Raw genomic sequence first — 22,889 nt, 5'->3', positions numbered from 1 at the left:
TGTATAAGTATCTGGGGAATATTTAAACATTGGCACATTCATTCAGAGCAGGTAACTCAGTGGATCTTTCTGATTTGACGGGCAACACTTTTCATTTATGTTTTATGTAGTGTTTCTGGTACCGAAACACTTTCAAACTTCGTATACTTGTATATTTTGTGTTATAAAACAGATAAAAAATTTTGTATTCGAAGTTATTTCATGTTAAAAATTGTCTTATTTCGATAATTTCAGTCCGTCAAACCAAAAAGATCCAACTCAGTTTTCGAACAACTGTAGCTTCATCGTTGAAACGGCCAGAGAACCATTGATACACGCGTGCGCGCGCACAAAACATATACACGTATGTATGTAAACTTGTTTATTTGTGTGTGTGTGTGTGTGTGTGTGTGTGTGTGTGTGTGTGTGTGTGTGTGTGTGTGTGTGTGTGTGTGTGTGTGCGCGCGTTTCTGCGTGTGTACAGAGTAGTTTTGTAGCGGTAAGGCAATTGTGGTAGCTTACTGGATCGGATTGTTAAAAGTTGAGTTATATAGATGGATGGGCAACGGGTAGAAGAAAACGACGAGGTTTGTTGAGAATAAATAAATAAATAAATAAATAATGAACGAATGAATTTGCTAGAGAAGGGTTTGTGAAAGGTGTAACTGAAAGAGGGCAAAAAGAAGAAAGAAAAAATTAAGAAAGAAAAAAGATATACAGAAAGTATAAAAACTCAAGAGAAATTGAAAGCAGACGATAGAAGGAGGGTATCCACCATCACAACCACCACTACCACAATGGGGTGGAGACTGTTTTTGTTGATATTTTCTGTCTTTTTGTTGAGAATAAAGTGAGAGAATGACCGAGTGTGGGAGGGGGAGAGATAGATAGACATACAGACAGACAGACAGACAGATAGATAGATAGATAGATAGATAGGTGCATAGATAGATAGATAGATAGATAGATAGATAGATAGATAGATAGATAAGTAAAAGTGAGATAGAAACAGAAAGAAGGGAGGGAAAGAAGGAGAAGGGGAATAGATAAAAGGGGTGGGAGATGGAAGAGGAAGCAAAAAGACAGTAGTTATTAGGAAAGTGGCTGTTTAGAAATAAAGGACTTTTTGAAGAAAGTAAAATAGTAGAAGTATATGTGGTGGTCGCAGTGGGGAGGGCTTAAGCTTCAGCCATGTGAAAGGTAAGGAATGTTAAGGATACAGTAAAGAAGACAATGGAGTGCTAGAGAGAGAATTACACACACACACACACACACACACACACACACACACACACACACACACACACACACACATACACACACACACACCACACACGCTTGTACACAGACACACAGAGCATATATAGATATATATGTGTACATACATATAAGAGAGGGATGACCACTAAGTGGACATCCAATATGCTAGATGTAGACCCCATATGGTCTGACCACTAAGAAAAGATTGTTCTCAAGAAAATTCAGCAAACGCCAGAACGTAAGCGAGCAAGACAAATAAAAAGATACAAAATATAAAGATTAGTCACATACCAGATTTCATTGTTACCACTTACATATTTACATACGTAATTGTCCGCAATTCATCAGTGTGACCGTCATAGCAAAATATAAATTGCAGAACTATACACGAGACGCTCACATGAGATTGAACATGCATATAGTTCTACCAATTACATTTGGGGTTATATTTAAAAAATCTTCGTTTTGGCGTGCCAAAATATCGGAAATAATTCTGTAGAAAATAATTCTCTGCAGTGACTTTTGCCGGTTAGAGAACATGGCTATTTAAATTTAACCGGCGAAATTCTCTGCAGTGAATTTTGCCGGTTAGAGAACATGGTTATTTAAATTTAACCGGCGAAATTCTCTGCAGTGAATTTTGCTGGCTAGAGAACATGGTTATTTAAATTTAACCGCAAAGTTACATGGTAGATGGTAACCAAAAGAATCCCATCAAGTGTGTGCTGTGTGTGTGTTTGTGTGTGTGTGTGTGTGTGTGTGTGTGTGTGTGTGTGTGTGTGTGTGTGTGTGTGTGTGTGTGTGTTCGTCCCCCAGCTTAACAACCGGTGTTGGTTTGTTTAAGTCCTTGTAACTCAGCAGTTCGGAAAAAAAGTTCGATAGAATAAGTGCCCGGCTTTAAAGTAAATACTGGGATTGGTTTATCCGACAAAACTAGTGGTTCTCAACCATGTTTTGCCAATGAACTCCTTTGTTTCCTGTTTTATTCTACTGGACTCTCTTATCCATTCATTGTTTTAAAAATTCCTATTATACTTTTTATAATTAAATATTATTAGAAACTGTATAAAAAAATTTATTGTACAAATTATAAAAACAAAATCTTATATGGACCCCCATGGGTCATGTCGATCCCGGTTGAGAATCACTAAACTTAATCCTTCAAGGTAGTGCCCCAGCATGGCCTCAGTCAAATGACTGAGACAAGTAAAGGATAAATCCATGTAAAAGTTAAGTCTATCCGACACGCTGCTTACAGAGTTTTAGTGTCTGGAAATTTTCTGCTTGGCTGCCAATTTTCAATCTCTTCAATTTCTTTTCGAATTGATTTCATATTCGAGTATATGACGTCGCCAACTGTGTCAACATACATGAAATACATAAACAACGAGAGAAAAAATGGAAAACAGGACAAGTAAACACAGAGAAACGACACTTCATCAGTTGTTGGCTGTTTTTCTACTCTCGTATTTGGAGCATTTAACAACAATATGCGCTTTCGATAAAACAGTTGCTCCCGCAAAGCAAATTCAATAAATTTTGGAATTTTGCGGAGGGTCAAAATTGGTAACACAAACAGGACAGTGATAACAAACAGGAAGGACTGCAAAGCCTAAACGAGATTGTGGTGGCGAACGTGTAAATCAAGCTTGGACAGTAGACAGACAAGAACACGTTTTCCTTGTTCCAGCTGCAACGGAGAGAAACAAAGTGACATAGGTTAGGAGAAGAAAGAAAGATGGCCGATGGTCACGTGAGAGCCACATGAGCAAGGGAGGAGGAGTGAGGGAGAGAGAGTGACAGCGTAATAGGATAGAATAGTGGGAGGTAAAAGAATAAGAGAGAGAAAGAGAGAAAAACGAAAGAGCAAAAAGATCGTATAGAGTGCGTATTAGAATTATTAAGATAAAACTTACTTGGAAGAGGATGCGTGGCGTTTAATCATACAATAATATAAATAATATATCCTCCCGAAGAACCTGAGAGATCTGCATGGGGTGGATGTAGATGTCTTCAAGATGAGGTTGGACCTCTTTCTGTCAGGTGTCCCAAATGAACCAACTTCGTGACTTTCATTTGTGTGTATGTGTATCAATATGCATGTGCGAATGTGTATTGGTGTGTGTGTGTGTGTGTGTGTGTGTGTGTGTGTGTCACTGTTGACTTCGCTCGTGCAACCTGTTTTGTTTTTTATATATATTCTTTTCTACTCTACTCTAGACGCCCGAAATTTTGGGGAAGGGGGCCAGTCGATTAGAATAAATAGGTCTGAAAGAAGAACAGCTCTAGTAACTAAGGAGTTAAGGCGTCTTAATGTTGATATTGCAGCTCTTTCTGAAACAAGATGTTCAGATGAAGATCATCTTGTCGAAAGAATGGCAGGTTTCATATTATTCTGGGTTGGGAAGCCGAAGGGAGAGAAAAGGGAAGGTAGTGTTGAGTTTGCACATTAGAAGTGATTTGCTAAAAGACCTAGAACAACCACAAAACATAAATTAACGCATAAGGAAACTTCAGATCCCTCTTGTGGACGTTTTGTAACTGTTTTCTCTATTTATTCTCCTACACTTTCAGCTAGTGAGGAAAATATCCATGCATTTTATGAGGAGCTTAGAAGAAGTATTCTGTCAGTCCCTTTGTATGAGAAGTTAGTTGTACTTGGTGACTTTAATGCACGTGTTGGTAGAGACTATGGTGCTTGGAATGTATTCGGACGTTACGGAATAGGAAAGATGAACAACAAGAGCTAGGGTTGGTTGTTGGGAATACTTTCTTTCATCAAAGATGAAGCATGAAGTTACCTGGATTCACCCAAGATCAAAGCAAGGTCACATGATTGACTTTGTATTAACTCGGAAAGCTAACTTACAAGATTTGTGCAGTCTCAGAGCCTTGCGAGATGCTAATTGTGATACTGATCACAAGATGGTTAGGGCTAAGATCAAGCTCAGAGTCTGCAAGAAGATTCGTAGTGCAGGTGTACGAGTACCAAAGAAAATTGATGTAGAGCAGCTAAAACAACCACAAATTTTGCAGTTGTTTCAGAAGAGATGCAGCAATGTTCATTTTGATGGTCCATGGGAATCTTTTCGGGATGGAACATATAAAATAGGATCAGAGGTGTTAGGTTTTAAGAGGAGACAGCTCCGAGACTGGTTTGATTCCAATGATATGGTGACAAATGAGCTTTTAGCAACAAAGAGATCCACTCATGAAAAGCTTCTTGACCCAAACATAAAGAACAAAGTGCAAAAAGTTGTACAAGTCTCAGAACGCAGACTTTCAAAAAGAACTCAGGAGGCTTAAAGACACTTGGTGGAGAAATTTGTCTGAGGAAGTACAAGCGGTCTATGATAGGAAAGGCATTAAAAGTTTCTATAATTTATTGTGGCAAGCTTTTGGACCGCAGTCTTCATCATCATATGTTCCCTTGAAGTCAAAAGATGGAAATGAGGTTATTAAAGATCCTCCTAGAATAATGAATAGATTGAGAGAATATTTTGCAGACATTTTCCATAATCTTTCTTGAGTGAACATGGATATCATAAACAACATTCCGCAAAGAGAGATTATGCAACACATGAACGATACACCTGCCATTGAAGAAGTAAATCTGGCATTATATAAACTGAGATCAGGTAAAGCTCCTGGGTTGGATGGTACTCTAGTTGAAATTCTGAAAGCAGGTAGGGATCATATTTCATCTGAAATTTATAGCCTGATAACTCGAGTTTGGAATGAATCTTCTGTGCCACAGGAATAGATAAATGGCATTCTAATCTCCGTATACAAGGGTAAGGGCCCAAAAACAGGGTGTAGTTATTCTTGAAGGATAACTCTCCTGGCACATATCGGGAAGATACTTTCAAGAATCATGTTCGATCGTCTTGTTGAGAATGTGTGTCCACATGTGATTCTTGAAGAACAATGTGGTTTCAGACCAGAACGAGGAACAATGGATGCTATATTTTCTGCGAGACAGATTCAGGAGAAATGCTTAGAGGAACAAATGCCACTATACCAGGTCAGAGAGGCACTGTGGACTGTTTTGTGTAAACTTGGTTGCTCAGCACATTTTGTGAGCATTTTTAAGGAACTGCACAGAAACATGAAAGCTCAAGTAGTTTTTAATGGTGAGCTATCTCATGAATTTTCGGTGGACAACGGTGTCAAATACGGAGATATTCCTGCCCCTACATTTTTCTCTATTTATTTTGCTGCATTGCTTTGGTATGATTTCAAGGATTACAACAGGGGAATTGGAATCAGATTTCGAACATCTAGTCGCATTTTTAATCTGATACGGTTTAACTGCAAAGCAAAGACTTTCAAAACACATTAAAAAGAGTTACTTTACGCTGATCATGCTGATTTGATGGCACACTTAGAGGGGTATATGCAACATATAACGGACAGATTTTCCGCTGCACATGTACATTTCGGACTTACAGTTAGTCTTGGGAAAACCAAAGTAATGTTTACTCCTGCGCCAGGACAAACATATTCTGAACCAAACATTTTTGTGAATGGAACAAGGTTAGAAGTCATTGATATCTTTGTTTATCTTGGAAGCACATTGTCAAGAGATGGTGGTCTTGGTGCAGGTATATACTATCGAATAGGGAAGGAAAGTGTTGTATTTGGAAATCTCGAAAAGCGAGTATGGGCAGATTGAGGTATTTCTCTGCAGACAAAAATCAGTGTCTCTAAAGCGTTTGTATTGACGGCACTTTATTCGAGTGAGACGTGGACCGCTTGCAGACGTCATATGAAAATGCTGCAGAGATTTCACCAAAAGTGCCTCAGACGTATCTTACGAGTCAATGTTTCATACTATATATATTGAACTTCAAAGTATTCGCAAATTAAGACGGGGTATACCGATAAGGTAAATCTTGTATATAAGTAGTAGTTGGTATAAATGTAGTTTGATTGTCAGTAAGTATATCTATGATTATGCATGAAATACTGAATAGAAAATGCTTGAGAAATAAAATGCACTTCCCTATTTAAAATCTGAAACGCTAGGGAATTAAAACAACGAATTGTGATAATAAGTTTTAGCAAATCAAAACAATGCTAAATAAATTACCGTTAATAAGATGTCTGTTTATAGCCATGAAACATTTTTCGTCAAATTTCAATATTTTTCAAAAATTTAAAATCTATATTAATGGGTAGGACGAACTTGACGTAAAAATGAACAGAGTCTGGTAGCGAACCCGTGTCGTCGTAATTTTTGTGCATGTGCGTAAAATGGCGAAATTTTACGCTTTTGGGCAGATTTCATGAAATTGATGTCACGACAGCTTGTGCTCAAAATGCCTAAATTTTGTTTGAGAAATAAAATACACTTACCTATTTGAAACCTGAAACGCTGGGGGATTAAAACAACGAATTGAAATACTAAGTGCATGTGTGTGTGTGTGTGTGTGTGTGTGTGTGTGTGTGTGTGTGTGTGTGTGTGTGTGTGTGTGTGTGTGTGTGTGTGTGTGTGTGTGTGCGCGCGCGTGGGTGCGTGCGTGCGTGTGTGTGTGTGATATATATATATATATATATATATATATATAATGTATGTATTGGGTCATCCCATAAGTAATTTAACTTTTTCAATTGCATGAACTAAATGTTAGAGGGGGATGGGATAAGCTACCTGTATCAACTTGCTATTAAATCAGGTAGCAATTTTATCTTGGCCTTATTCTTGGTGCAAGTTTTGAAGAGTGCGGTTCGATTTTAACAGTTATTTTTTTTTCAAAGCTCTAATGGAAGTGACAGAGGAGCATATTCTGCATATTTTGCTTTATGAGTTCAATAAAGGCATCAACGCAACGGAAAATGCGAGGAATATTAATGCACTATATGGGTATCGAACAATAAATGTAAGCCAGTGTCAACGGTGGTTCCAGAAATTCCGAGGCAGAAACTACAGCCTAGAAGACGAGCTTCGTCCTGGAAGATTTGTAGAGCTTAACGAGGATGTGCTGCAAACCCTGGTGGAACAAAATCCCATCGTAACTGCTGAGGTACTAGCAGAGAAGCATGGATTTGGTCATTTAACCATTCATCGAAACCAACGTGCCATCAGAAAAGTCAGCAAATTGGGTCAATGGGTTCCTCACAAACTTTCCTAGTCTAATCGCGCGCAGAGAATAAACGTATGCTCTTCTTTGCTGTCCCGTCTCACGAATGAACCTTTTTTGGACCGAATAGTGACTGGTGGCGAGAAATGGGTTCTCTATAAAAATGTTAAGCGCTGAAGATAGTGGGTAGGGAAAGGAGAAACACCGGCACTCCAGGATAAAGAAGACCTTCACCCACGTAAGGTGTTGTTATCTGTTTCTTGGGATATGAAAAGTTTAGTCCACTTTGAACTTTTAAACCCAAACCAAACGATAACAAAGGAGATCTATTGCGAGCAGCTCGAGCGGCTTAAGGCAGCGCTAGAAGAAAAACGACCATCTTTGGTTTCAAGACAAAAGGTGTTCTATCAGGATAATGCTCGGCCACATACAGCGAGGATGACATTCCAAAGGCTGGAACAGTTTATATGGGAAACAATGCCCACCAACCATATTCGCCGGAATATGCCCCATCTCAGAATCATTTATTCCGCAGTCTTCAAAATCATTAGGGCGGAAAAAATATGAATTCTGTAGATGAGGTCAGAACAGCATTGGAGGAGCATTTTTCGTCACGGGCAAGTGAATTTTGGAACGGGCCTTGCAAGTCTACCAAATAGATAGAAGAGCATAGTAGAAAATGAAGGAGAGAATATTTTAGATTAAAAGGGAACTTTGTTTATCTTAATTTTGAAAAATAAAAGATGTGTAAAAAGAACTGCATTATTTATGGTATGATCCAGTCTGTGTGTGTGTGTGTGTGTGTGTGTGTGTGTGTGTGTGTGTGTAATTATAAGATCCAAAGATATAAGTATCGGAAGTCTGTAAGCTTCGAACAGTCCGTGGTTGGTTCAGGTACAATAATAATTTATTGGTGAAGGTTCTAGGCTTTACCCATATCGTAGTTCAATAAGCGGAATTTTTAAGATTTTGTATTGCTCATGGTTAGCAACTTGAGTCGCTATGAACACGAATAACAATCGATATTGTGGGAGTGGAGCAAGTAAAATTTTCCAAATAATATCTTAGGCGAGTTAACTTAGGATTCTTTAACGACAATGTAACCTTCATATAATTAAGGTCTCTTCGGCTTCATGAACATCTAGCTGAGTACCCTTTGTTGAGTAATATTTATATCGGAGAATCTGCTAGCTAGGAAACACATGCAGACTGAATTTTATCTGCCAGCTAACTCATTATTGGTATAAATTTTTCAGTTTCTCTCTACCAAATCCACTCACAAGGCTTTGGTCATCCCGGGTCTATAGCAGAAGACACTTGCCCAAGATTCCACTCAGTGGGACCGAACTCTGAATGACGTGTTTGGAAAGCAAATCCCCTTACCACACAGCTGCGCCTTCTATTTAACGAAACGTTCAGAGAGGGAGTGGGGAACAAAAAGAAAGCAGCCCTGCTTCGCTGAGAGGTGGGTTAAATAGTTATAGTCTATATTTAGAAGGAAAACGAGAAATAAGGTTTATACTCGTCATTCTTCCCTGCTGAATGCGGAGAAAAGAAAACTATAACAACAATCACAATGATAACAATAAAAGAAAATTTTATAGTTCACTTGCTCTTTCAATGTCTGTCTGAATGCCTGCAGCTTGCCTGCCTGCTTGTCTGACTGTCTATCTGTCTCTCTGTTTGTCTGTCTGTCTGTCTGTCTGTCCGTCTGACAGTCAGTCTGTCTATCAGTACGTGCATGTATGTATATATACACCCATATATGTATATGTGCGTGGGTATGTATGTAAATGTGTGTGTGTGTGTGTGTGCGCGCGCACACACACACACATACACACACACATATATATATATAAATAAAACTCACTAACTCACTTGGAAGAGGATGCATGGTGTTCAGTCATATAATGTAAATATATATATATATATATTACATACGTATATGTACATACATATATATATACATACGTATAAGTACATACATCTATACGTATATATATATATATATATATATATATATATATATATATATATATATATATATATGCATATGTGAGCACAGGACGTCATGAAACGTGTACAACAAAAAAGTACGAAGCACGAGTACATGGAACATGAACTATTCTTTCGAACAACGAAAGACACAAATGGAAAACAAAACAAACAACATAAAGAACGTCCCTTCATCAGTTGTTGGCTGTTTTTCTAGTCACGTATTTCGAGCATTTAACAACAATATACGCTTTCGATAAAACAGTTGCTCACGCAAAGCAAATTAAATAAAATTTTGGATTTTTGCTGAGGGTCAAAATTGGTAACACAAACAGGACAGTGAAAACAAACAGGAAGGGCTGCTAAGCCTAAACGAGATTGTCACTCTGTCACTCTCTCTCCTTCACTCCTCCTCCCTTGCTCACGTGCCTCCCACGTGACCATCGGCCATCTTTCTGTCTTTCTCTCCGTTGTAGCTGGAACAAGATGTGCTCTTGTTTGTTTCCTGTCCTAACTTGATTTACGCATTCGCCACCACAACCTCGTTTAGGCTTAGAAGCCCTTCTTGTTTGTTTTTACTGTCCTATTTGTGTTACCTATTCTGTGTTACCTATTCGCCTTTTGCAAGATGATCCAAAACAACAACAAAGCGGATATATACGAAAAATGGCTCAATCTGATACTGTTAATTCTCCAGCGCAAACTCCTGATCAAAGCCATTATAAATGAACCTGAGGTGCAAAGACGCCCCAGGGAAAGAATAGCACTGGAAAAAAATGAAGATGGAAATAGAACTTCTAAAATTGAGGGCTCAGACGAATGAAGTTGAAGTAAAATACATCGACGAAGAGATCAACCTAGAAATTAACAAAATGACTCAAGGCCCCGATCTAGAGATCTCCAAACTATGGAAAGAGGATTGTGATAAAGAAGAGCTGAGATCCCTCCAACGCTGGGGAAAAAAGCGCCACTTGGTTCTCAAACTATGAAACTGCCTTTCAAACAGAATATGCTTCCAACAACCCTTTCCTAAAAATAAAAAAATCGAAACAACACTCAAACACAAATTCACACCTATCTAAAAGAAACGGAACCATCATCCCTACCAAAAGAAAGAATACAAGACCTAACCCTAACTTAGTAACTCACCAGCGAAACAACATCACTACCCGCAGGATAGACATTGCAACTACCCCTCCATAAGTAGTTACCAACGAAATTTTCGTTCCAACAATCTACTAAACAACCACGCACAACAAACCCGTACCACACGTAATAATTACCAACGACAGTCCCCTAAAACACCACATCCGATCATGGAATATAGAGACACACCTTTCAATACCCTTCCAAGAATCCGCACCATAAATCATAACAGGGCACTACACAACAACAGGGAATAACTACATAACAGCTACCGATCCGATCATCTCAATCGTTTTTGAAACTCAATATGCAAACACAGAGACACGAGATAGCAGCAGACAGACAGGAAGAACCAAAAGTGATAAAAATCATCAATCTAACTCACAAAGAACTTGTTGTTGTTGGCACTCCGTCGCTTACGACGATGAGGGTTCCAGTTGATCCGATCAACGGAACAGCCTGCGCGTTAAATTAACGTGCAAGTGGCTGAGCACTCCACAGACACGTGTACCCTTAACACAGTTCTCGGGGATATTCAGCGTGACACAGTGTGACAAGGCTGACCCTTTGAATTACAGGCACAACAGAAACAGGAAGTAAGAGTGAGAGAAAGTTGTGGTGGAAGAGTACAGCAGGATTCGCCACAATCTCCTGCCGGAGCCTTGTGGAGCTTTTAGGTGTTTTCGCTCAATAAACACTCACAACGCCCGGTCTGGGAATCGAAACCGCGATCCTAAGACCGCGAGTCCGCTGCCCTAACCATTGGGCCATTGCGCCTCCACTCACAAAGAACTAACAGCAAGCAAAATCAACATACTCTCCAAAGGGCTCAAGTTTACACCCACCTTAGAAGACACAACATATTATGAAAAGGTCCAACACTACAGTCAGCAGAAAATAATGAGAAACCTAAAATTCTTCTTCTTCTTCTTCTTTCTCAGCTGCTACTACTGCTTAAACAATCAAAACCAAGAACTCGGCGGAATTTTAACTCAGAATACAAAGACGGGCGAAATACTGGCGAAGCATTTTGTTCGGTGCGCTAACGATATTGCCGGCTCTTCAACGTCCCAACAACAACGAAATGAATGAAGACGTCGTGGAATTCTGTAGAAAATTACGACTCACTAAGGAACTACACGACAAATACAAAGAGGACGAATCGTTAGTCAGAAATAGAAGTAACTACACCCCTTCAAAATGTAAGAACAAAATTCTTGACCATTTCTATGAATACATCTCGAATTACCCATATCAACATATACACAAACAAAAATACAAGCCAAACTTCAGCAAAAAAGAATGGGGTGAGATGAACAAATTAAAAGATGATAAAACAATAACAATCAAAGAGGCCGATAAAGGGAGTGCAGTTGTCTTAATGGACACGGTATACTATACAACTCTAGTACTAAATCACATTAGAAGACACAACATATTATGAAAAGGTCCAACACTACAGTCAGCAGAAAATAATGAGAAACCTAAAATTCTTCTTCTTCTTCTTCTTCTTCTTTCTCAGCTGCTACTACTGCTTAAACAATCAAAACCAAGAACTCGGCGGAATTTTAACTCAGAATGCAAAGACGGGCGAAATACTGGCGAAGCATTTTGTTCGGTGCGCTAACGATATTGCCGGCTCTTCGCCTTAACAACAACAATAACAACAACAACAACAACAATTGTAATAACTAGCGGGACCCATGAATATTTCACGGAGTTAATGGTAAACTTATTGGGTTATTTCAGAAGACTTTATCCAAAAAATCTGAAAGCGTAGTCTGTGTTGTGTCTGTATCATTGAAAAGTGAAGGAAATTGGAATACGATGATTACTTAATGCATTTTATATATAATCGATAGTAAGCCAGATAAACATACATACATGTACTTGTTCCTTGCACCGCTTTAAATCATATTTACATAAATGACTACATATAAACTGAATAGGAAATATTACAGGTACATGCAAGCATACAAAACAGCACGCACGCGCGCACAGACACATTGATATCTACACACATACATAATGAATGGATTTTTATCATAGCAAAGGAGAGATATTCAGTCAGACACGATGCGGTAATGCGAGTTCACTCCCACACAGGTTAACAAATTTGTTTATGTGCAAGTGTCTGCGTGCGTGAGTGGATGTATGAAGGTGCACGTGAGTATGTATGTACGTATGTATGTGTATATATATTTTTTTTTCTTCCAAGGAATCTAATGCTCTTAGCTTAGTTTTTCCTTGGGGCTGGCCAGATTAGAGCAATCTCGAGTATAACCAGCCGAAACTTCAAAGATAATCTGGAACTCGACTGAGGAAAGAAAGCTCCGAATGACCCGTCCATGTTTTCTTTGTATTGTCTATCTGGATGTTTTGTTGTCCCTTTTTTGTATCACCTAACTGCCTGGATGTTTTGCATTCTAGTCCCATTTTATATATATATATATATATATATATATATATATATATATATATATAGCGACGTACGTACACTTTGGTCTCTTATATGTAAGTATACACTTATCTAAACCTTGTACGACTCTATTCTATTCTTTCCTTCTTTCTATCAGCCCTTTCACGCTTACTTCGTTCATACCACTCCTCGTTCTTTCGTTCCCCCTCTCTCACATTTCATTGCCTTCTCTTCATGCTCGCTTTCCCTCCTCTTTTCACTTCACTGTGTCCCTGCCATTTTTTCTCGTCCCTCCTTATTTCTTCTGTCTCTTTGCCTCTACCTCTCTCTCTTCTCTCTCTCCACGTGACCGATGTTCGGCCAAGCCTGACCTTTCTTTCTTGGTTCGGCCGTCGTCCGTGCAACATCTATATTCCTCCCTATGCCTGTGAAATCTTGTATCCCTGCCGTAAGGCTTTACTTCCACACACGCCAGCTTAATTTAATTCGTCCTGAGGCGAAAGACACCTGTTGTTATGTCCTGTTATTTGTATTTGTGTAACATTCTCCGTTTTTTTCCGTCTTTCTTTTCGTATACTTTCGCTGCTTTCTTCCAAGGAATCTAATGCTCTTAGTTTAGTTTTTTCTTGGGGCTGGCCAGATTGGAGCAATCTCGAGTATAATCAGCCGAAACTTCAAAGATAATCTGGAACTCGACTGAGGAAAGAAAACTCCGAATGATCCGTCCTTGTTTTTTTTTTGTATCGTCTATCTGGATATTTTGTTGTCCTTTTATTGTATCACCTATCTGTCTGGATGGTTTGCATTCTTATCCCATTTTGTATTATACATATACATAACTAGGTGAGTGTGTGTGAGTGTGTACAATATATAATTTTCTACATGCACACACACACACACACACACACACACACACACACACACACATATATATATATATATGTATATATATATATATATATATATATATATATATATATATATATATGTATGTATATATATATATATGTATGTATTCGCATGTATTATATATGTACGTATATTTCTATGAATATAAGTTTCATGCAGCATATAAAACTATTACGAGATAGGTAGCTACATGCGCTGCCATCAGTATAACAATGACTGTGTGTATGTGCATGTGTGTGTGCGTATGTGTGTGTGTGTGTGTGCGTGTGTGCGCATGTGTGTATGTATGTTCATGGATAATGTGTGCATTAAAGCGTGTATATACTGAAAAATCAACGAACACATACCAGTGTTCATGCACACACACACACACACACACACAACACACACACACACGCACACTCGCTTGCACACGCACGCACACACACACACGCACACGCATGCACACACACACATGTATGTATGTATGTATGTATGCCTGAATGTATGTATGCTATTTTATTGTTAATCCGTAAAAAAAAGTTTCAAAAGTAAATGGAAGAGAAGTTATTGGCATGCATGAAACTCTCGACCTTGAGTCACTCCTATAACTATTTGTCTACTAAGAACAATAAAAAATCGTATATACGCTCATGTACTTGGTTTTACAAGATCTAATCTAATCTATCTATTTATTTATCTATCTGCCTGCCAGCCTGTCTGTCTGCCTTTCTGACTATCTATTTGTCTGTCTGTCTGTCTGCCTGCCAGTCATCTGCCTGCCTATGTATGTATGTATGTATGTATGTATGTATGTATTATCTATCTATCTATCTATCTATCTATCTATCTATCTGTTATTTGTATCTGTCTATATGTTTGTATGTATATTCATACATACACACACACACATACACATGGGATCTATTTTAAAACGGGGGCACCAGTTTTCATTTATGTTTTATGTAGTGTTTTTGGTACGGAAAGACTTTCAAACTTCGTATACTTATCTATTTTGTGTTATAGAACAGAAAAATATTTTTGTATTCGAATTTATTTCATGTAAAAAATTGTCTTATTTCGATAATTTCTACTAATCACTGACGTCTATTCAGTTGAAAACAGTTAGCGCTGTAACGGTGTATATCGTATTAATCCCCTAACCCTAACTAGACTGTTAACCGTAACCGTAACCGTAACCCTAACCCTAAAACTAACCCTAACTCTAGAATCCGAACTATAAAATTGTTACACACATAGATACGCACAGCGTAATTTATTATATAAACAATATATGCGTATAAATTACGATTAAACCGGATGAAATATGTCACAGGGAATAACATTTTTATGGCCGCCAAGCAGTAACTCTATTCAGCTGAATAGACGTCAGTAATTGGTTGAAATTACAGAAATACGACAACTTTAACATGGAATAACTGGCGAATTCCTTTTTTTTGTTAAGAAGACTAGGAGTAAAAGATGTTTTATATGACACATTCTACCAGTGTCCCAAGTTTCAAAGTGTTTCGTTAGTGTTTCGTTAAGAAAATACTGGCGCCCCCGTTTTAAAATAGATCCTACACATGTATACATGTGTGTGTGTATGCATGTATATGTATATGCATATATTGTTATCTTTTACTTCTTTCAATCATTGGACAGCAGCCTTTATGAGGCACATCTTGAAGGGTTTAGTCGAACAAATCGAATCCAGTACAGTTTTTTTTTTAGTCTCTTACTTATTCTGTCGATTCCTCTTACCGATTCGGCTGTCAAGCGAAAGGGGACAAGCACAAACACCTACAAATGTGCATATACATACATACATACATACATACATACATGTATATATACATATATACATACGTATATATATATATATATATATATATATATATATATATATATATATATATATGGAGAGAGAGAGAGAGAGAGAGAGTGAGAGAGAGATAGAGAGTGAGAGAGAGAGAGAGTGAGAGAGAGATAGAGAGTGAGAGAGAGAGAGTGAGAGAGTGAGAGAGAGAGAGATGCATATATACATATGTTTACAGATAGATAGATAGATAGATAGATAGATAGATAGATAGACGTCTGTCAATTTACGTCGGTCCAATTCACATACAAGGCCCTTGGAAGTAAACTTTGTACCATACAGACACGCCAGTAGCATATATATATATATATATGCGAGTAAAAATAAATACAAAAAAGGTGGGGTTTTTTGTATGATTGTGTATAGAGGAATATATTATTTTGCTTAAAAGAGTTCCAACACTGTCTGTTTTTTATGTTTTATTTATATTCCTGCAGAACTAATGTGGGGTATAGAATATGGAATATACAATATATAATATAATATGATATACAATATACAATATAAAATAAAATAAAATAAAAATGGATGGCACCATGAAAGAAAGTATTGAATGTAGATGAAATATTGAGTGTTCAATATAAAGGATCAAATATATAAATATATAAATATAAATATATATATATAAAGGCGACTCGAGTTTCAGGGCTATTTCCCTTCGTCATGGCCGGTATGACAGACTTTAACAGACTTTCATCTACATTCAATACTTTTTTTCATGGTGCCATCCATTTTTATTTTATTTTATTTTATATTGTATATTGTATATCATATTATATTATATATTGTATATTCCATATTCTATACCCCACATTAGTTCTGCAGGAATATAAATAAAACATAAAAAACAGACAGTGTTGGAACTCTTTTAAGCAAAATAATATATATATATATATATATATATATACTTTATTTAAAAGCAGCAGAAGCTGCTTTTAAATAAAGCATATTACTCTACCTCTGGTATTTGAGTACTCTTTTTTTCCACCTTGTTGCACATTTTATGTGCTTACTCCGGTATATATATATATATATATATATATATATATATATATATATATACATTTACATATACGCATACATAATCTATGAATGTATAATTAAGCCTATATGAATATATAGATATACATACGGGCGCACGTACACACACGAGCACACAAACACACACGCACGCACTCTCTCTCTCACGCTCGCGCACGCACACGCACTCACACACACACACACACACACACACACACACACACACACAAAGGATGTCTAAGCTTTAGCTTAAGCGAGCGGCTTACAACAAGATAAATTGATATATAATACGGTGTAACTGAATTAATTAAGAACTGAAGGCATGGGGTCGATTCGTTCGACTAAAATTCTTCAAGATGATGCCCCAGTATGGTCACAATCAAATGACTGTAACAAGTAAAAGATATATCTATCTATTCATCTATCTCTCCCCCCCCCTCTCTCTCTCTCTCTCTCTCTCATTATATATATATATATATATATATATATATATATATATATATATATATATATATATATATATATATATATTCAGCGTGACTATATATATATATATATATAGGCGCAATGGCCTAGTGGTTAGGGCAGCAGACTCGCAGTCATCGGGTCCCTGACCGGGAGTTGTGAGTGTTTATTCAGCAAAAGCACCTAAAGCTCCACGAGGCTCCGCAGGGGATGGTGGTGAACCCTGTTGTACTCTTTCACCACGCCCGGTCTGGGAATCGAAACCGCGATCTTATGACCGCGAGTCCGCTGCCCTAACCACTAGGCCATTGCGCCTCTCTCACCACAACTTTCTCTCACTCTTACTTCCTGTTTCTCTTGTGCCTGTAATTCAAAGGGTCAGCCTTGTCACACTGTGTCACGCTGAATATCCCCGAGAACTACGTTAAGGGTACACGTGTCTGTGGAGTGCTCAGCCACTTGCACGTTAATTTCACGAGCAGGCTGTTCCGTTGATTGAATCAACTGGAACCCTTGACGTCGCAAGCGACAACAACCCAGCAATATATATATATCCTGTCCTAGCTTGATTTACGCGTTCGCCACCACAACCTAATTTAGGCTTAGCAGCCCTTCCTGTTTGTTTTCACTGTCCTGTTTGTGTCACCAATTTTGACCCTCAGCAAAAATCCAAAATTCTATTTAACTTGCTTTGCGGGAGCAACTGTTTTATCGAAAGCGTATATTGTTGTTAAATGCTCGAAATACGAGACTAGACAAACAGCCAACAACTGATATATCATATATATATATATATATATATATATATATATATATATATATATTATATATATATATTACTCTTTTTACTCTTTTACTTGTTTCAGTCTTTTGACTGTGGCCATGCTGGAGCACCGCCTTTAGTCGAGCAAATCGACCCCAGGACTTATTCTTTGGAAGCCTAGTACTTATTCTATCGGTCTATTTTGCCGAACCGCTAAGTTACGGGGACATGAACACACCAGCATCGGTTGTCAAGCGATGTTGGGGGGACAAACACAGACATACAAACACATACATATATATATACATACATACGACAGGCTTATTTCAGTTTCCGTCTACCAAATCCACTCACAAGGCATTGGTTGGCCCGAGGCTATAGTAGAAGACACTTGCCCAAGATGCCACGCAGTGGGACTGAACCCGGGATCATGTGGTTGGTAAGCAAGCTACTTACCACACAGCCACTCCTGACGTGTGACTATATTTCTGAATAGATTTAACTGTAGATTTTTAGAAGTTATTTATTTGAAAATATAGCCACGAAATGTGCTTAGTCATTTTATACCATTTACTAGTTATTCATTTATGTATTTTATTGATTCTTTGAATAAGGTTTTTATGTTATATTTTGTAGAGGGTATAAATTAAATTCTTCTTTATTGAAATATTTTATAGTGGTTTTTGTAGTCTGTCATACCGGCCATGATGAAATACCACAAGGTATAGAAAATACATATTCGCCTTTATATTTATATATATATATATATATATATATATATTTATATATTTAATCCTTTATATTGAACACTCAATATTTCATCTATTCAATAAGACATATTCCATATATTCAATAAGACATATTCCATATATTCAATAAGACATTCAATACTTTATTTCATAGTACCATCCATTTTTATTTTATATTATATATTGTATATTATATTATATATTGTATATTCCATATTCTATATCCCACATTGGTTTTGCAGGAATATAAATAAAACATAAAAAACAGACAGTGTTGGAACTCTTTTAAACAAAATAATATATATATATATATATATATATATATATATATATATATATATATATATATATATATATATATATATATATATATACATATATATATATAATCATAAATATACAGGAATTAGTAGGAGCCTGCTTCTCCAACATACTGAGAATTCAGAAATAGCAGTCAAAGAACTACTGATTCCAAACTACACATTTTTTCTCTAACGGATGGCGATATTTATGGCACACACAGAACAAAAAACAGAAGAGAAGAGTAAAAACAAACCTGCCTTTAGTTAATTGGGTACGACGTTTCACGGTTAAGAGTATGAAGTTACCCTATTTCGATCTTCAGCCTCAATATTCGAATAAATTTGCAAGTGTCTAATAACTCGTGTGAATTTTGACCATGCGACATCAAGACCACGTGAGGCAGACACTAAGAAATTTATCGGCTAGTGAGTTTAAAACACCGCCTTTAGTCGAGCAAATCGACCCCAGGACTTATTGTTTGGAAGCCTAGTACTTATTCTATGGGTCTCTTTTGCCGAACCGCTAAGTTACGGGGACGTAAACACACCACCATCGGTTGTCAAGCGATGTTGGGGGGACAAACACAGACACACAAACACGTACACTCATACATATATATATATACATATATATGACAGGCTTCTTTCAGTTTCCGTCTACCAAATCCACTCACAAGGCTTTGGTCGGCCCGAGGCTATAGTAGAAGACACTTGCCCAAGATGCCGAAGTATATTTGCCACTTAAATGTGGCTAACCGTTAAGGGTGGATGCTACTGTAGCTTGTAGCCCCAGGAGGACACCTCCTCCAGCTGGCTATATATATATATATATATATATATATATATATATATATATATATATACACACACACACACAATTAGGACAAAGATGTTAATTAATGATTTATCAGTGACCAACGTACAAATAAACCATATAGGTTACATTAATGTTTAAAGTGTAATTGTCAATATATGATTATAATTAAGGGCAAAAGTGGGACAGCGCCTCTACGCTTGAAATATACGTCAAAAGACTACAAATCACTTAAATTAACACTCTGTTTATGACAAGGCTGTGCCCATAATATTTTTATAAATGCTTTTTTTCTCCATTTTCTCTGCATACAGCCTTGTGACAAACGGAATATTAATATAAGTGGTCTGTTGTCGTTTGACGTCAATTTCAAGCGTACAGGCGCTATCCCTCCAGCGCCCTTAATTATAATTATATATTGATAATTATACTTTAAATACGTATGTGTGTATAAATAAATAAATAAATATATATATATATGTATATATATATATGGGAGAATTTACAAAAAAAAAACCAACAGACGAAGACAGGTGGTGTAAACAACAAATGGATGTATTAGGTTAACGCTCGGGAATAGAGAAAGTCTTTGACGTTTCGAGCTACTCTCTTCAACCGAAAGGAGCACAAAAAGAAATAAGGAGAGAAACAAGGAGAAAAAAAATATAGATGTAGTAGTCAGCGATCTATCATGGCGAATGATAGATATATACCTATACATATATATACCTATACATGCATACACAAACACACAAATATATATATATACTTATAGATTTAAGTCACAATATATGGATTCAAGTAATCCGGTAGTATTCATAAAAAAAGCTCTTTAATGTATCATTCTATAAAACATATTGAGAATAGAGTATGATGACAAAAAAAAAAAAAAGCAGTTTGATGAAATTTTATTTAACAATAAGAAAATTCTAATATCACTACAAATTGTGTCGTATCTTAAAAACGTAAATAATTTATATTATTATATTTTGAAGGATTTTTTTTTTGCATTTTGCATTAATGCAGGCATGTAAGTAATTTATTTAATAATATAAATTATTTACATGTTTTTAAGTTACGAAACAATTTGTCGTGATATTTGAATGTTCTTACTGTTAAAAAGGTTTTCATCAAACTGTTTCATTTATGACTTTATATATATCTATATACCGATATTTTTCATAAAACGGGGAAGATAAGCCCATTTTTTAATGGAGATGAAATAACCAAAAAGTACATACATTTATACACACCCACACTCACGAATTATGAAGCTGAAACTTAACATTTCGTTACTCCGAGTTTCTCTCCGATCTCCGGGCGACTATGTAAAATACAACATAGGTCTTCTAATTTTCATTATCATCTGATGATCATCAACACGGAACTCGGATTAAGCTTATGTAAAATCGACCGCCAGTAGTTTACACTACTCCAAACACAACCTTCCCTTGTTTACATCTATCTGTCTGTCTGTTTGTTTGTCTGACTGTCTGTCTGCCTGTCAGTCTATTTATCTACCTGTCTATCAGTCTCCCTCCCCTCTGTGTGTGTGTATATATATATATATATATATATATATATATATATATATAAACAATATATGAGTATATGCATATATATGTACATGTATGTACATACCTTCATCTACATGTACATATAGATACATAACTGGGTACATGACGTGGCAAAAGAACATGGACAAAATGATAAACAAGGTACAACAAACAAGCAAGCCACATAGAAACATCTCCTTCATCAGCTGCCACCATTAAAACACCGGCGTTTCGAAGAAATTAAGGCAGTACGCATCGTTGAAATGGTTCTTCCCACGAACACAAATTAAATTGTTTTCGTGGAGGGTAGTGGCAGACGGAAAACAAGACAGGAAAATGAAACGGTGAATAAACAAACAAGCAAAAAGGCTGTACAGCCAGACGTGAAGTGTATATATATATATATATATATATATATATATATATATATATATATATATATATACATATATGTTAAATTCAAATTACGACAAACGTAAACAAACAAACGAAGTTTGCTTTTAGAGGCGTTGAGATGTCTTAGAAAGTTAAAGAAGTGATTTTAAATTCTCAATCGCATGATAATGCTAATGATATAGCCTGAACAGGATAAACTACCCCTTCTGCAAAATAGGGGTAGTTTATCCTGTTCAGGCTATATTATTAGCATTATCATGCGATTGAGAATTTATATATATATATATATATATATATATATATATATATATATATATATATATATATATATATATATATATGCCTGTCTGTTTGTTGTCATAGTGTGTGCATTTGTGTATGTATGTATATATGTATGTATGTATGTATGTATGCACGCACGTATGTATGTAAATGCATAAAAAAAACAAAAAAAAACGAATAAGTGTATATTTAATAAATTTTTGATTTATGTAAATCCTCTCCGTTTCCAGAGAAGGCAGACCAATCGCTTGGTGGAAATTGGTACAAACGAAAAGAGAAGTTAATCCCAAGAAAATCAAATAATTCTCAATAATTGATATACCATTAAGGAAATGACAGTCTGATTGTTTGGTAACAGCACTGGACAAGTGTTTCTACCTGAATAGGCGTTAGCAGCACAGCAATTCTCCTTGCGTTCAGCAGACGAGCTCACACCAACGAAAAAGAAGAGCGTATATATGGCCTAAGTGATTTGCATAAATAAACAAAAATGAGCTAAGAGAAACAACACAGAGTGGCCAATTGTATGTATTTGAGCAACGAAGTTGAATAAGAATATACTGATTTCAAATTTTTGCACGAGGCCAGCAAACTCGAGAGAAGGGGTCAGTTGATTACATTGGCCCAGTGCTGAACTGGTACTTATTTTACTGATCGCGAAAGGATGAAAGGCACAGTTACCGGGCAGTATTTGAACTCGGAAAATGAAGATTGACGAAATGCCGCTGAGCATTTTACCCGTTGTCCTAACGATTCTGCCAGCTCGCCACTTTACACAGGGACAAATAAGGATATATCAACAAAAAAGACAATCTTGATCCATTAAGATTTCCGCTTCTATCTATCTATCTATCTATCTATGTGTGTGAGCGCGCGGGCGAACATTTTAGAGA

The 22,889-nt window shown here is 36.7% G+C and overlaps 1 protein-coding gene across 1 annotated transcript; it reads left to right on the top strand.

Annotated features, from left to right (window-relative positions):
• Positions 1–5,113: 5,113 nt before the first annotated feature.
• On the top strand, positions 5,114–5,581 carry LOC149136103 (uncharacterized). Its single transcript, XM_089350075.1, has one exon. It carries the CDS (start codon positions 5,114–5,116, stop codon positions 5,579–5,581), a length of 468 nt encoding a protein of 155 aa, XP_089206201.1.
• Positions 5,582–22,889: the final 17,308 nt, after the last annotated feature.

Source organism: Octopus bimaculoides, chromosome 4 (genome assembly GCF_046866305.1).
Source record: "Octopus bimaculoides isolate indiv1 chromosome 4, ASM4686630v1, whole genome shotgun sequence".
NCBI lineage: Eukaryota > Metazoa > Mollusca > Cephalopoda > Octopoda > Octopodidae > Octopus > Octopus bimaculoides.
Note: the sequence above shows the minus strand (reverse complement) of the source record. Positions and strands in the feature narration are given on the sequence as shown.

What these genes read in the sequence shown, in the direction of transcription:
- LOC149136103 (XM_089350075.1), top strand. Translation starts at nt 5,114, where the DNA reads ATGTTCGATCGTCTTGTTGAGAATGTGTGTCCACATGTGATTCTTGAA.